At 47.2% G+C, this 17,636-nt stretch overlaps 1 protein-coding gene across 1 annotated transcript in view; it reads right to left on the reverse strand.

The window, feature by feature from the left end:
- The window catches only part of ATP9A (ATPase phospholipid transporting 9A (putative)), a 173,756-nt gene that overhangs the window by 133,637 nt on the left and 22,483 nt on the right, over positions 1–17,636 (reverse strand). Inside the window, exon 2 of the mRNA XM_054542330.2 lies at positions 782–926. Within this exon, the coding sequence (XP_054398305.1) occupies positions 782–926 (145 nt within the window). The remainder of the gene's footprint in view (positions 1–781; positions 927–17,636) is intronic.

Raw genomic sequence — 17,636 nt, forward strand, 5'->3', positions numbered from 1 at the left:
AATTTTCTCTATAGATGGCAAGATTAAAATGCATCTTTATTTTTTCTCCTCTAAGCTATTATCTCCCAACTTGCCAATATTGACTACATGTGTCATGATGGGGGGGAATTTAAGCACTGCTGACATTCTTTTCTGCTGTTTTGGTCATAATGCTAGGTCCCCAGAATGTCTTTTTCATTCTTAGGCTTAGCACACCAAATACATGTGAAGTTACTCTAACTGAGCAGGTGGGGTCACACAGCCTTGCAGACAGAAGGCAGGTGGCCCCTCCACCCCACCCCACCTCCAACCCCGCCACTACCCAGTGCTAAACCCAGGGAAGATGAACAACCAGGGACTAAGGTGGCACAGAAAAGTCACCGACATCTGCCACAGGGAACTCAATCTTTTAAGACTGTACCAGCGGGCAAGGTGGCTCACATCTGTAATCCCAGCACTTTGGGAGGCTGAAGTGGGTGGATCACCTGATGTCAGGAGTTCAAGACCAGCCTGGCCAACATGGTGAAACCCCATCTCTACTAAAAATACAAAAATTAGCCAGGCGTGGTGGCACATGCCTGTAATCCCAGCTACTCGGGAGGCTGAGGCAGGAGAATCACTTGAACTCAGGAGGCGGAGGTTGCAGTGAGCCAAGATTGCGCCACTGCACTCCAGCCTGGGTGATAGAGTGAGACTCTGTCTAAAAAATAACATGACATGACATGACATGACATAACATCTGTACCAACGCATGTATTTGTGATTGAAAAAAGAAAAGAACATGGTCCCTGCCTGCACGTACCCCAGGAAGAAAGGTGAAGAAATTGTACTTCTGATTGTTGATGACATTTCGAGGATACCTCTGGTCTCTCTTCTCGGGGTGCCCCAGCCAGACAGTGCGGGGCCTGGCCTCCCCTCCACCGCAGCATCTCAGCCACTCGCAGCACCTGTGGGAAAGAAAGACCCACGCATCAAGGCCACGCCCACACATCGAGGCTGTGCTCATGTCTGTCCACTCCTCGCAGAATGCTTTTCTCTACAGCATCTTCTCTGGCTCAGGACCACAGCCATATTTGAGGCTTCATCTTTCAGTGAAACAAGAAAACAGAGCAGAAGCTCCCATGAAGCTGTGGTCCAAATAAAAGATGCTTCGTCCCGGCCAGGCGCAGTGGCTCACGCCTGTAATCCCAGCACTTTGGGAGGCCGAAGTGGGCGGATCACAAGGTCAAGAGATCGAGACCATCCTGGCTGGCATGGTGGAATCCCGTCTGTACTAAAAATACAAAAATTAGCCGGGCATGGTGGCACGTGCCTGTAATCCCAGCTACTCAGGAGGCTGAGGGAGCATAATCGCTTGAGACCGAGAGGCGGAGGTCGCAGTGAGCCAAGATCGCACCACTGCACTCCAGCCTGGCGAAAGAGTGAGACTTCGTCTCAAAAAATAAATAAATAAATAAATAAAAAGATGCTTTGTCCCCAGTCGCAAATTATTTACAGTCATGCACTGTTAAGCGACAGGGATATGCTCTAAGAAACGCATTAGGCTGTTTCGGCACTGTGGGAACATTCTAGAGTGACTTACACAACCTGGATGCTATCACCTGCTATGCACTAGGCTGGATGGTACAGCCTATTATTCCTCAGCTACAAACCTGCACAGGATGAGACTGTACTGAATAAGACAGGCAGTGGTAGCACAACGGTAAGTACTTGTGTCTCTAAACATATCTAAATATAGAAAAAATACAGTAAAAATACAGTATTCTAATCTAATGGGGCCACTGTTATATATGTGGTCTGTGGTTGATATGTCATTATGTGGCACAAAACTGTGTTCCAAAAAGTAGGATTCGGCCAGCCATGGTGGTTTATGCCTGTAATCCCAACACTTTGGGAGGCCAAGGGGGGAGGATCATTTGGGGCCAGGAGATTGACACCAGCCTGGGCAACAAAGTGAGACTCTCATCTCTGATAAAAATTAAATTTTTTAGCCAGGCACGGTGGCTCATGCCTGTAATCTCAGCACTTTGGGAGGCCGATGCAGGCGGATCATGAGGTCAGGAGTTCCAGATCAGCCTGACCAAGATGGTGAAACGCCGTCTCTGCTGAAAATACAAAAATTAGTCGGGCATGGTGGTAGGCATCTATAATCCCAGCTACTCAGGAGGCTGAGGCAGGAGAATCGCTTGAACCCAGTAGGCGGAGGCTGCAGTGATCTATTGCCACTGCACTCCAGCCTGGGCAACAGAGCAAGACTCCATCTCAAATAAATAAATAAATAAAAATAATAATAATTTTTTAAAGGTAGGCTTTATTTTAGAATAAAAGGATTTAAGAAAATAAATATATCACAATAAGTACTATTATTACATCTATGCTTCAAAGATAAGAGAGAAGCTTGGGCCAGGCGAGGTGGCTCACGCCTGTAATCCCAGCACTTTGGGAGGCTAAGGCAGGCGGAGTACCTGAGGCCAGGAGTTCAAGACCAGCCTGGCCAACATGGTGAAACCCCGTCTCTACTAGAATTACAAAAATTAGCCAGGTGTGGTGGCGGACACCTATAATCCCAGTTACCCGGGAGGCTGAGGCAGGAGAATAGCTTGAACTCGGGAGGTGGAGGTTGCAGTGAGCCAAGATCATGCCACTGCACTCCAGCCTGGGTGACAGAGGGAGACTCCATCTCCCAAAAAAAAAAAGAGAAGCTTGGAACAGCTAAAGCACCCAAGTTTTCAGAGACGTAAGAAACAGCTGGGTCTGGCCTTGAACTGTGTCAGCCTTGTTCCAAAGCCTAGTGTCTTTTCCCCACCCCATGTTGTCACAGCTGCTGGTTCCACCAACATTGCTATATAAAGGAAAAGGGGGAGCGGGGGAATCTCCTCTCCACCCCCAGCTTTCCTTTTCAGCAACACATTAGAGGAGCAAGCCACAAAGATGATGTCTCAGAGCTCGATATAACCCAGAGAGAAGCCAGCACACCAGCTGTCGGCAGAACGACCCCAAGGACACCCCCAACATGGTTTTCCCAACAGGGCAGGTCATTGGTGCCAACATCAGCACCCCACTCCCAGGTCACCCTCCCACAAGGCAAAGGAACACCTAGGAATCTGGGCTGCTCTGGCAAAACAAGGTGCTCTGAGGACCCCAAAAAGGGCATCTTGTCCTTCAGGAGAGCTTTATTAAATAAGGCATTCTGAGAAGTGCAAGCTCCTGAAAAACTGCAACAAAAACGTCCCTCACTGGACCGCTCACCTCACTGCCCCAGCACTCAAAGGCTGAGGCAAGGTCCCAGCCCTGCCAGCCCCCTGGGATGTCGCCAGCTGAGGTGAAACCAACAACTCACATATTACTTGTCCACCACAGACCTTCCTTCCTCCCTTCTTCCCACAGAGCAGGACCTGGTGGGTGCTGGGGTACAGAGCTAAGAAAACACAGCCTCTGTCCATCAGGACCTTAAAGATGAGCGAGCCAGCAGGCTGCCTGCTCAGATGCTCAAAATTTCCATGATGAAACACAATGCTCTTTCTTAAAAATAGCATCCTCATTCCAGTAAACCAGCATTCATGGTGGAGTGTGGCTCTGCTAAGGTTTCACTTCTAGTAACTCATTCTTGTTGGCCCCTTTCTAAGTTGTCCAAAAGCCAGAGACACACACAGAAGCCTCAAGGAGTCCAACCACTCTCGCCACTCCTGCTCCCAAGTGCAAATCACCCATGCTGGCCATCAGTGGACACTCAAACTGAATACATTTTGAATGAATGGAGGAAGCAAAGAGGGAGGGGGAGAGGAAAGGGATGGGAGAAAAAGGGGAAGGAGGAGAGAAGGGAAGGAAGATTCATTTGACAGAAAGCGTGTCACTGTATTTGCAGAAACCTTACTGGATGGTGAAGACAGACTCCTCTATGAGCCAGTAATTCTCTCCCTATCCTATAATAATCTAGTAATGACTGTTTTCATAGTTATACGGTTCTAATAAAAGATGAAAAATGAATTTAAGAGAAACACAAACTGTCAGGTTGACTGTTTATACAAAATTTTTGTTCTGTTTTGTTTTAGCAGAAGTTTCCACACATCAAGCTATCCGGTTACAGTTACGCTATTTATTAATTACTTAGCCTATCACCTTTGTGCATATGCACAAAGTACAGGTCACTCACTGCACTGTGGGAGCTAGAGATTGGAAACAAATCTAACCATTTGTTTCAGTCCCTTCCTGCTACTATAACAAAATACCCTAGACTATGTAATTTACAAACAAGGAAATGTATTGCTTATAGTTCTGGAGGCTGCAAAGTCCAAGATGGAGACACCAGTAGATTCAGTATCTGGTGAGGCCCATTCCTCACGCCCTTTTTTTTTTTTTTTTTTTTTTCCCAGACAGAGTCTAATTCTGTCGCCCAGGCTGGAGAGCAGTGACACGATCTCCACTCACTGCAACCTCCGCCTACTGGGTTCAAGCCATTCTCTTGCCTTAGCCTCCTGAGTAGCTGGGATTACAGGCGTGCGCCACCATGCCCGGCTAATTTTTGTATTTTTAAGTAGAGACGGGGTTTCACCATGTTGGTCAGACTGGTCTTGAACTCCTGACCTCGTGATCCGCCTGCCTTGGCCTCCCAAAGTGCTAGGATTATAGGCATAAGCCACTGTACCTGGCCTTTTTTTTTTTAATTTTTATTTTTTAATTAAAATATCACTGTATTACCCAGGCTGGTGTACAGTGGTACAATCACAGCTCACTGCAGCCTTAAACTCCTGGGCTGAAGCAATCCTCTTACGTTAGCCTCCCAAATATATGGGACTAAAGGCATGTGCCACCATGCCTGGCTAATTTTTTAATATTTTGTAGAGTCAGGGTCTCACTATGGTGTCCAGGGTGGTCTCAAACACCTGGCCTCAAGCCGTCCTCCCACCTTTGCCTCCCAAAGTGCTGGGGTTACAAGTTGTGCCACCATGCCTGACCCCTCCTGCCTTTTTTTTTTCTTGAGATGGGGTCTCACTCTGTTGCCCAGGATGGAGTGTAGCAGCATGATCTCAGCTTGTTGCAGCCTCAACCTTCCAAGTTCAACCAATCCTCCCACCTCTCAGCCTCCCAAGTAGCTGGGACTATAGGCAAGTCACAATCACACCTGGCTAATTTTTGTATTTTTTTTTTTTGTAGAGACGGGGTTTCACCATGTAGCCCAGGCTGGTCTCAAATTCCTGGGCTCAAGTGATCTGCCCACCTCATCTTCCAAAGTGTTGGGATTACAGGTGTGAGCCACTGCACTCAGCCCCTCCTGCCTCTTTTATAAGGGAATCCATGAGGATTCTGCCTTCACGACCCAATCACCTCCTAAATGCCCCACTTTATACAACTATCACATTTAGGGGGAATGGATACATTCAGACCGTAACACTGTCCATCAAAGGAAGACTGGTTAAATAAACAGGGATAAGCCATAAATGAAATTCCTAACCCCTTCTAAAGCATAAGGTCCTCTTCCGGTTCCAGGCACTTCGGGAGCTGTGGGTTCCAGTGCAGACATGTCCAAGTCCACATACAACCACACACAACCAGTCCCGAAAATGGAACAGAAATGGCATCAAGAAATCCCAGTCCACGTGTATCCCATTTTGGTATTTTTTTTAGAAGAAATTAAAAAAAAAAAAAAAGAAATCCCAGTCACAAAGATACGACTTTCTTAAGTGGGTGAACCCCAAGTTCCTGAGGAACATGCACTTTGCCAAGAAGTACAAGAAGAAGTGCATGAAGAAGATGCAGGCCAACACCACCAAGGCCATGAGTGCACACGTCGAGGCTATCAAGATCCTTGTAAAGTCCAAAGAGGTAGAGCCCAAGATCTCAAAGGGTGTCGGCAGCAAAATTCATCAACTTGCCTACACTGCCCACTCCAAACTTGGGACGCATGCTCATGCCGGCACTGCTAAGGTCTTAGGCTGTGCTGGCCAAAGGCCAAGAATCAAACCAAGGCCCAGACTACAGCTCCAGCTTCAGTTCCAGCTCAGGCTCTCAAAAGTGCCCAGGCCCCTAAAAGGCTTCAGAGTAGAGATCTCCGTCTGCAGATATGAGGACAGAAGGATTGGTATGACCTCTGGGCTGCCGTCTGCATGGGGTTGGTATCTTCCTGTGCTATTTGTACAAATAAGCCTGAGGCAGGGGGAAACAAACAAAAAAAAGAATAAAATAGACCTGTGTGCACAAAATGACCCAATCTGCAAAATACACAAAACCGAAAAGCAAGGGGCTAAAAGGTGTGTGCAGGATGCTATTCTTTGCACGAAAGCAAGAGGACATACATGCAGGGAGATGCTTGCATGAGCACAGACAATCTCCATGACGAGCTAATAACACTGGCTCCCTTTCAGGAGGAAGGAGTAGGGAGAACTTTTCCTGTATATTATTTTAGTAAGATTTGCATTTTTTACATTCTACACATATTGTCTATGGGACTAAATGTTTCTGCAGCTAAATTCATAATAGTAAGCATTCTTTTATTAAGTGCTTACCTGGTACAAAGTACTATTGTAGGTCCTTTGGGACCAAACATTGGAACAGAATCCTTGCCTTCTCCTTCCTCACAATCTCATTGCAAAACTGCAGTGTTTGGCACAGGATAAAATAAGAACTTTGTGTTACCTGAGCCAAAAGCCCATCTCATTTAACCAATTTGATTGTTACCACATTCATTCAGTTTTCACCTGCACTGAATATAACTTACACCTTTTAATACAGGACTTATTTGACTTTCAAGTCAATAGTATTTCAAGTCAACATATACTGAACACTTAGTAACAACAACACAGCAAGTAATAGCAGCTTCCTTTTTGTCACTCCTCCATTCCCAAAGTGTGCCCTGAGTGCCTGCACAGTGGCCAGCCCTCGCCTAGGCACCGGGCATTCAGTAGCAAACAGGACAGACAAGGTCCTCCTCCCATGGACCTTGTAGCCTAGTGGAGGGAGACAGTAAACAACTTCCAAAGAAAATAAGGCCAGGGGCCAGAGAGTGAATGGGGAAGGGGTGTGGCTCCAGGAGTGGGTGGCCAGGGAGGTGAGGGGACAGTTTAGCTGAGTGCCAAGAAGTAGCTGCCATGCACCCATACAAAGAAGTGCAATCCAGGCAGATAGAACTGCAAAGGCAAAGATCCGGAGGTGGGAGGCAGCCTGGCACTCGCGAAGCATGCAAAGACTGGCTGCGGCAGAAATGCACCCATCAAGGGGAGAAGATAAAAGACAAGGAAGGAGGAGATGGGGGGCGGACAACACAGGGCTTTGTCACCAGGGCAAGGAGTCTAGATGTTACTTCATACACAGTGGGGATCATTTGAAGGTTATAAGCAGGAGAGTGGCATGATCTCATTTGTAGTTTTAAAAGGTCCCCCAGGCCACTGGTCAGAGAAAACACTGCAGTGAGCAAGAGCTGAAGCAGATAATGGGTATAGGGTTTCTTTTTATGGGAATGAAATGTTCTCACATGGTAGTGATAGTTACACAACTCTACAAATACACTAAAACTTGCTGAATTGTACACTTTAAATAGGTGAATAGTAAGGTATGTGAGTTATGTCTCAATGAAACTGTTATATTAACAACAACAAAAAAAGCAGAAACAGGAATTATTTATGAGGCTGGTGCCATCATCCAGGGAAGACTATAGAGCAGTCCAGACTAAGGGGGGTGGCACTGGGGGAGTGAGGAGTAGGGTACTAGGGTACAGACTCTCGATATGTTATAGATGTAGAAATGCACAATCTCTAAAATGTCAAAAATGAAAAAGAAATGCACTGTCTCATTTAATGTTCACAACAATCCTACAAGGTACTAGCACCATTCCCATTGTTACAGTGGATAAAGTGAGCCCCAGAGGACTCAGTGACCTGCCCAAAATCATCCGGTACATCTGCTCTCTCTCCTACTAAGGGGTGGAAGCAGGAATGGAGCCCAGGCCTGTCTGATCCAGACACTGGGCTAAGAGCTCTCTGCATCCTGCACTACCATGAACAGCCTCACCTGCACAATTCTTTCACAGCAATACTTTTTTTCCCAGTATCTCAGTTCATAAATTGGAAGGGTCTTTGGGGACCATCAAGAGTGACTGTTTGGTCCATGCAGGAGCTCTCTTGCCCCGTACCCATTCACCTTTGAGCCACTTATCAATTTACTCCCTCTCAGTGCCAACATCACCCTTGAATACCTGCTCTGCCACAATGGACAGATTTCCTTTATGCCTCTCTCCCTTATGAATTATTGCCTTTGCTAATTACACAGATTACTAATCTACCATGTCACTCTTTGCACACATGTGGGGCCCAATATATATACATTCAGCCTTACCAAAAGTAAGTAACCCCAGTTGGACTAAGAAGCGTATTCACAGAAAAAGAATACAAAAGATACTACTCACAGTATTATTGCTGGAGAGTGAAAAAAGAGAATTGTTGGATGAATGAAGTCACTTGACTTGTACTTTTTGCTGTACACACTTCTGCATATTTTAATTTCTTATGAACATGTATTATACTTTTCAATATTGATTTTAAAGATGATATTAACTAAGCAAAAAACTAAGCAGAGGTACTGTGGTCCTAAACTTTTGAACTTGTATGCTTCAAGGACTCATACTAGGGGATACAAAACCAAACACCTCCACGGGACAGGCAGGTAAAATAAGTAAGCGAAAGAGCCAGGTGTGGTGGCGCAGATCTATATGCTATCTATATGCTATACTCTATATCCTAAGTATCTATAATCCCAGATTCTTAGGAGACTGAAGTGAGAGGATCACTTGAGCCCAGGATTTCGAATCCAACTTGGGCAACATAGCAAGACTCAGCCTCTAAAACATTTTTTTTTTTTTTTTTTTGAGACAGAGTCTCTCTCTGCTGCCCAGGCTGGAGTGCAGTGGTGTGATCTTGGCTCACTGCAACCTCCACTTCCTGGGTTCAAGCGATTCTTCTGCCTCAGCCTCCCAAGTAACTGGGATTATAGGCACCCAACACCACGCCCGGCTAATTTTTTGTATTTTTAGTACAGACAGGGTTTCACCATGTTGGTCAGGCTGGTCTCAAATTCCTGACCTCAGGTGATCCACCCACCCGTGACCTCCCAAAGTACCAGGATTACAGGCGCAAGCCATGGTGCCTGGCCTAAAAATTTTTTTAAAAAGTAAGCAAATTGAACTGCATATAGATTGGGGCAAGTAGGGCAGCACAAGCTCCATCGAAAGTGTATGCCTCTCGGCCGGGTGCGGTGACTCACGCCTGTAATCCCAGTACTTTGGGAGGCTGAGGCGAGCAGATCACCTGAGGTCAGGAGTTCACGACCAGCCTTGCCAACGTGGTGAAACCCTGTCTCTACTAAAAATACAAAAGTTAGCTGGGCATGGTGGCGCATGACACACCTGTAGTCCCAGCTACTCGGGAGGACTGAGGCAGGAGAATCTCCTGAACCTGGGAGGCGGAGGCTGCAGTGAGCAGAGATCACACCACTGCACTACAGTCTGGGCGACAGAGCAAGACTCTGTCTCAAAAAAATAAATAAATAAATAAAATAAAATAAAAACAAATAAAAAATAAAGTGCATGTCTCTCTCCTTTACAGTGCTCCAGTGTTAAGCTTTCTCAGTAGAGAATGCTGGAGGAAGGCTGGGCGCGGTGGCTCACGCCTGTAATCCCAGCACTTTGGGAGGCCAAAGCAGGTGGATCACTTGAGGTCAGGAGTTCGAGACCAGCCTGGCCAACACGGAGAAACCCCGCCTCCACTAAAACTACAAAAATTAACCAGGCGTGGTGGCAGGTGCCTGTAGGCCTGAGTCCCACCTATTCGGGAGGCTGAGGGAGGCTGAGACAAGAGAATCGCTTGAACCTGGGAGGCGGAGGTTGCAGTGAACTGAGATCACACCATTGTACTCCATCCTGGGTGACAGAGCAACACTCTGGAGGGACGCATGTGAACCACCAGCTATGATTCACCAGCCCCACCTGCACTTGGAAGGTTGCTTCCCCCTTTCCCCATGGGTGCAAACCAGCTCTGGCCCTGCAAGCCCGCCAACTTTCTTGCCATCCAATAGCCTGGACCCCATTGTCCCCAACCAGGTCTGAACCCTGGCCCCAGAGAAGGGCCCTTTCCAAGTACGTCCTTTCTTAGGTCTACTCCCTCAATCCTAGGCTGCCATAGAGTTTTCTTCTATCCTACACATACTCTTTTTTTTTTTTTTTGAGATGGAGTCTTGCTCTGTCACCCATGCTAGAGTGCAGTGGCACAATCTCGGCTCACTGCAAGCTCCGCCTCCCAGGTTCACGCCATTCTCCTCCCTCAGCCTCCTGAGTAACTGGGACTACAGGCACCCGCCACCATGCCCGGCTAATTTTTTGTATTTTTTTTAGTAGAGACAGGGTTCTACCTTGTTAGCCAGGATGGTCTCGATCTCCTGGCCTCACCTACACTTACTCTTTAATCATGGTTTTAAAAGTCAATTTCCTCCATCTACTTTCCACGGGGTTTAGCTGAGCCCAATCCCATCTCTGAATTTCAGGCATGATGAGCGCAAGCTCCAGGCTTAGCCAGGGAGAGCCCTGGATGTTCCGGACATGGTGACAGGCTTGAGAAGGGACAGTGAGACCCCTAGCTGGGATTTTGCTAGAAATACTTGGAAAGACATGCTCTTCTCCCTGGGGTTGCTAAGGTAGCAGAAAACATGCCCGGGCAAGGGACAGACGCCCTGTTCCCATTTAGGGACTAGTCGGCCTGAAAGTGAAGCCCCCAAGGAGGACAGCAGAGACAAGAAGTTCCCGATAGCCTTGAGAGACTGCAAAGATTCACCCATCCCTGGACTTTCAGTCTCAGAGGCAATAAAATAGCTTTTGTTGTATTTTACTTTGCTCAAGCCAGTTTACTTTGTTTCATCGTTATTTATTTATTTAGAGACAGGGTCTCACTCTGTCACCCAGGCTGCAGTGCAGTGGCGAGACCATAGCTCTCTGGAGCCTCAACCTCCTGGACTCAAGCAATCCTCCCACCTCAGCCTCCCGAGTAGCTGGGACTACAGGCATGCACCACCACACCTGGCATATTTTATAATTTTTTGTAGAGTCGGGGGTCTCCCTACACAGCCCAGGCTGGTCTCAAACTCCTGGGCTCAAGCAATCTGCCCGCCTCAGCCTCCCAAAGTGCTGGGGTTACAGGTATGAGCCACCACGCCCCAGCCAACTCAAACCAATTTTAGTTGGGAGTCTGTTAGCCACTACCTAAAATCTTTTAAGATTCCTGTCTGGCAGGCCAGGCGCGGTGGCTCACCCCCCGTATTCCCAGCACTTTGGGAGGTCAAGGCGGGTGGATTACCTGAGGTCAGGAGTTCAAGACCAGCCTGACCAACATAGTGAAACCCCGTCTCTACAAAAAATACAAAAAAATTAGGCTGGGCACGGTGGCTCATGCCTGTAATCCCAGCACTTTGGGAGGCCAAGGCGGATGGATCACCTGAGGTCGGGAGTTCAAGACCAGCCTAACCAACATGAGGAAACCCCATCTCTACTAAAAATACAAAATTAGATGGGTGTGGTGGCGCATGCCTGTAATTCAAGCTACTTGGAAGGCTGAGGCAGGAGAACTGCTTGAACCCAGGAGATAGAGGTTGTGGTGAGCCGAGATCATGCCACTGTACTCCAGCATGGGCAACAAGAGTGAGACTCCATCTCAAAAAAAAAAAAAAATTAGCCAGGCGTGGTGGTGGGCACCTGTAATCCCAGCTACCCTGGAGGCTAAGGCAGGAGAATTGCTTGAACCCAGGAGGCGGAGGTTGCAGTGAGCCCAGATTGCACCATTGCACTCCAGTCTGGGCACCAAGAGCAAAACCCTGTCTCAAAAAAATAAATAAATAAAAAGATTTCTGTCTGCCACACGGCTGGGCCATGTGTAAAGACACATTCCTGTTGGTTTTATGTGTCTTCAATTCTAATGGGTTTTGTGTTGTTGTTTTTGTCTTTTGAGACAAGGTCTCATTCTGTCACCCAGGCAGGACTGTGGTGGCACCATCATGGCTCAGTGCAGCCTCCTTCTCCCCAGGCTCAAGTGATCCTCTTGCCTCAGCCTCCCATGTGGCTGGGACTACAGGTGTACACCACCACGCCCGGATAATTTTTGTTTTTATTTTTAGTAGAGACAGTCTCACTATGTTGCCCAGGCTGGTCTCCAACTCCTGGGCTCAAGCAATCCTCCCAGCTCAGCCTCTCAAAGTGCTGGGATTACTGATGTGAGCCACAATACCCGGCCCCAATTCTAATGTTTAAAGAGTACAGTCTACACCTTAAAGCCTGCATTTTATCATCCTGTCCTCACTACTCTGACTTCTTTACAGTTGTGCTGTCCACCTTGGCGGCTTCCACCACATGTGGCTATTTTAAGTTTCAATTAATTAAAATAATTTAAGTCCTCCTTTTCCCTGGCCACACTGAGTGCTCCATAGCTACGTGTGACTACTAACTACGGACTAGACTGTGCAGACACAGAACATTCCATCACGGCTGAGAGTTCTACTGGGCAGCACTGCTGGAGAGCATCCCTTTCAAGACACCTCCTTCCAGCTTACTCTTGAACTGATGTCAATGGCAAAGGACGCACACATGAACATTAGTAAGTGGACCTCACAGGCCAGGCACGGTGGCTCACGCCTGTAATCCCAGCACTTTGAGAGGCCGAGGCAGGCGGATCACGAGGTCAGGAGATCGAGACCATCTGACCAACATGGAGAAACCCCGTCTCTACTAAAAATACAAAATTAGCCAGGCATGGTGGCGCATGCCTGTAATCCCAGCTACTCGGGAGGCTGAGGCAGGAGAATCACTTGAACCTGGGAGGCTGAGGTTGCAGTGAGCCAAGATCACAACATTGCACCCTAGCCTGGACAACAAGAGCAAAACTCCGTCTCAAAAAAAAAAAAAAAAAAAAAAAAGTAAGTGGGCCTCACAATGGAGGGAAACTTGCCTGAACAGAGTTTCCCAAACTTCAGCCATTTTCATACACACATGGGATTTCTATGATCTCCAAATACCTCTAGCTTCTACCTACACAATTTTGTCTTAATTTGATCACTTTACGTCAGTGGTTCTCAACTACAGGCAATTTTGCACCCCCAGGGTGGGTATCTGGCAATATCTGGAGACATTGTTGGCTGTCACAACTCCAAGATGCTACTCTCATCTAGTGGACGGAGGCAGCCAGGGATGCTGCGAGACACCTTACAATGCACAGACAACCTCCACAACAGAGAAGTATCCAGCCCAAAACGCCACTTGTGCCCAGTTGAGAACTCCTGCTCTAGGTTTTATATATAAACTATTTGTTTAAAATGGATTCACCCCATTTACATAAATGTATTTTAAATGATAGCCTCTGGCCAGGCATGGCTCACACCTGTCATCCCAACACTTTGAGAGGCTGAGGCGGGAAGATCGCTTGAGTTCAGGAGTTGGAGACCAGCCCGAGCAACACGGTGAGACTTCATCTCTACTAAAATTCAAAAATAATTAGCCAGGCACAGTGGACATGCCTATAGTCTCAGCTACTTGGGGGGCTAAGGACGGAGGATTGCTTGAGCCCAGGAAGTCGAGGCTGCAGTGAGCCCTGATCATGCCGCTGTACTCCAGTCTAGGGGACAGAGCAAGACACTGTCTCAAAAAAAAAAAAAAAAAAAAGATAACCTCATGCCATTACCATAACTAGAAACCAGTATCACTTGCCATAAATAGAAGATAAATAATAAAACCAGAACAATGAAAAGCAAAGTGTGTTACTCCACTCCAGCTGGCTGCTGCAGCTGGCAGTGCCTCTGAGCCAGAAGCCTACCCTGCTGCTGCTCCTCCTCCTTTCCTTTTTTTTTCGAGATGGAGTCTTGCTCTGTCGCCCAGGCTGGAGTGCAGTGGCGGGATCTCAGCTCACTGCAACCTCCGCCTCCTGGGTTCAAGCAATTCTTGTGCCTCAGCCACCCAAGCAGCTGGGATTACAGGTGTGCACCACCATGCCCGGCTAACTTTTGTATTTTTAGTAGAGACGGGGTTTCACCATGTTGGCCAGGCTGGTCTCAAACACCTGACCTAAAGTGATCCACCCGCCTCGGCCTCCCAAAGTGCTGGGATTATAGGCATAAGCCACCACACCTGGCCCCTCCTTTCTTTATTGCTGAGAAGTTAGCAAGTGTTTGGTGTTAAAAAGTGGGCCCTGACAGGGCTGTAAATATTGAAGGGAAACTGAAAAATAAATAAGCGTCTTGCTAAATGTCTCAATGTGATTGAGTTCCTGCCCATGAATTCCTTAAATCTGTCACTGCAGCACCCAGAAACATTGCCTGCCCAACATTTTGGAACTGTTGTCCCGCAGTAGAAACCTTGAGCTTGGTGGCAAATTTACTACAAGTGACCAAATTCCCCCACATCTGTCCAAACAAGAGAAGGGACAGCCAGCCTCCCTACTGAGGAGTGGATTTATACATGCAGCTCTCTCTTCCTGGGGAAGCTGCAGCCATACCCTGCATGTCGCATGCATGGACTTCAGCTCCCTGGTGCCCCAGGGTTCCAGAGGAGCAGTGGCCCGAAGCTGTGTTGTGGCAGCTGTCACCTTGGTGTTGTGGGTGCTGCTGTTGTTCCTTAACACCAAACTGAAACTGGACCGTCTGACACTGCCATGACAAATAAACTTCCATCCCACATTCCAGACAGGTGGGGGAGATGGGCTGCAAGACCGAATCTGATTTTTTTTTTTTTTTTTTTTGAGACAGAGTCTCACTCTGTCGCCCAGGCTGGAGTGCAGTGGTGGGATCTCGGCTCACCGCAACCTCTGCCTCCCAGATTCAAGCGATTCTACTCTCTCAACCTCCCGAGTAGCTGGGATTACAGGCGTGCACCACTACGCCAGGCTAATTTTTGTATTTTTAGTAGAGACGGGGTTTCACCATATTGGTCAGGCTGGTCTTGAACTACTGACCTCGTGATTCACCCGCCTCGGCCTCCCAAAGTGCTGAGATTACAGGCGTGAGCCACCACACCCAGCCCAAATCCTTTAAGAGTAAGAAATTAGGCTGGGCACGGTGGCTCACACCTGTAATCCCAGCACTTTGGGAGGCTGAGGCGAGTGGATCACGAGGTCAAGAGATCGAGACCATCCTGGCCAACACGGTGAAACCCCGTTTCTACTAAAAATACAAAAATTAGCCGGACGCGGTGGCAAACACCTGTAGTCTCAGCTACTCAGGAAGCTGAAACAGAAGAATCGCTTGAACCCCGGAGGTGGAGGTTGCAGTGAGCCGAGATTCTGGCACTGTACTCCAGCCTTGGTGACAGAGTAAGACTCCATCTCAAAAAAAAAAAAAAAAAAAAAAAGTTATTTCTCTTAAGCTATTTTTCCAGATAAAGAAGGAAAATACGAAATAACTTTCTCACCCATTGATAACAACAGCCATTCAACTAGGTTAAAGTGTAAGTTTAGAAATAACTTAGTTTACACTTCTTCCTGCTTAGACCATTTATTATTTATTTATTTATTTATTTAGAGACAGGGTCTCACTCTGTCACCCAGGCTGGAATGCAGTAGCCCAATCTCGGTTCACTGTAACCTCCACCTCCCAGGCTCAAGTGATCCTCCCACCTCAGCCTCCTGAGTAGCTGGGACTACAGGCCTGCACCACCACAGCCAGCTAATTTTTGTATTTTTAGTAGAGATGGGGTTTCACCATGTTGGCCAGGCTGGTTTCAAACTCCTGACCTCAGGTGATACACCCGCCTCAGTCTCCCAAAGTGGATTACAAGCATGAGCCTCACCCAGCCTAGACCATTTATATAAAGGAAAACCAAAATGGATTTTCTTAGGATTTGACTCTAAGACAAATAAAGGTTTTAACAGCAGATAGTCTGCTAACCAGATGTGCAATGGTTTCATACAATCTGGCTGAAATGCAAGGGAAAAGCAAATATTAGAGGAGCAGAGCCAAGGGAACAATGTTTCTGAAAAAGGTAACTAATGTAACAAGGAGTTGGCCTCCACAGAAACCATCATCTCTGCTGGGAGTTCCCCTATAATCAGTAAGCACTGCGCAAATATTTGTGGAATTGTCTGCATGACACACCAGCCTTCCAGGAAGTTACAGGGTCCAGGAAAGAACAGTCTCAGCGTTGACGCTGGGCAGACCCAAGAATAACATAAAGAAAAATTAAAAGTAGCCAGATATGGTGGCTCATGCCTGTAATCCCAGTACTTTGGGAGGCCAAGGCAGGAGAATCACTTGAGGTCAGGAGTTCAAGACCAGCCTGGCCAACATGATGAAACCTTGTCTCTACTAAAAATACAAAAATTAGCTGGGCATGGGCCAGGTGCGGTGGCTCACACCTGTAATCCCAGCACTTTGGGAGGCCAAGGCAGGTGGATCAAGAGGTCAGGAAATCAAGACCATTCTGGCCAACATGGTGAAACCCCGACGTCTCTACTAAAAATACAAAAATTAGCCGGGTGTGGCTGTAGTCCCAGCTACTCGGGAGGCTGAGGCAGGAGAACTGCTTGAACCCGAGAGGCAGAGGCTGCAGTGAGCCAAGATTGTGCCACTGCACTCCAGCCTGGGTGACAGAGCGAGACTCCATCAAAAAAAAAAAAAAAAAAATTAGCCGGGCACGGTGGCGGGTGCCTGTAGTCCCAGCTATTGGGGAGACTGAGGCAGGAGAATCACTTGAACCCAGGAGGAGGAAGTTGTAGTTAGCCAATATTCTGCCACTGCACTCCAGCCAGAGTGAGAGTCTGTCTCAAAAAAAGGAAAAAAATTAAAAGCAGTATGAATCAGTCAACAGCAGTGGTTCTCAATAGCAGAGTGGGGTGATTTTGCCCCCTGCAGATACTTGGCAATGTCTAGGGATGTGTTGATTGTCACAACTGCAGGGAAGTAGGGTACTACTGGCACGTAGTGGGTAGAAGCCAGGGATGCTGCTAAACATCCTACAATGCCCAGGAGACCCCTACCAGAGAGGGTAATCTGGTCCCAAATGTCAATAGTCCTGCGATGGAGAGCCCTGCTCTGAAGCAGCTCTGCCCAATAGGTTTCTGTGATGATGGAACCATTCTATACTGCACCATCCAGCACAGTAGCCACCGGCCACATGTGGCTGCTGAGTACCCAAACTGTGACATTTAAAGTTTATTTCAATATCCAAAGGAATATACATCATTCTACCATAAAGACACATGCACACAAATGTTCACTACAGCACTATTCACAAAGCAAAGACATGGAATCAACCTAAATGCCCATCAAAGACAGACTGGATAAAGAAAATGTAGTACATATGCACATGGAATACTACACACCCATAAAAAAGAACAAGATTGTGTCTTTTGCAGGACATGGATGGAGCTGGAGGCTATTATCCTTAGCACATTAACACAGTAAAAAAAAGCCAAATACCACATGTTCTCACTTATAAGTAGGAGCTAAGTTATAAGAACTTACAGGCACAAAGAAGGGAAGAGGAGACACTGGGGTCTATCTGCAGATAGAGGGTGGGAGGAGGGAGAAGAGCAGAAAAGATAACTATTGGGCACTGGGCTTAATACCTGGGTACAGCAAACCCCCATGACATGAGTTTACTGATGTAACAAATCTTTACATGTACCCCTGAACCTAAAATAAAA

The sequence above is a fragment of the Pongo abelii genome, chromosome 21, assembly GCF_028885655.2.
Source record: "Pongo abelii isolate AG06213 chromosome 21, NHGRI_mPonAbe1-v2.0_pri, whole genome shotgun sequence".
NCBI lineage: Eukaryota > Metazoa > Chordata > Mammalia > Primates > Hominidae > Pongo > Pongo abelii.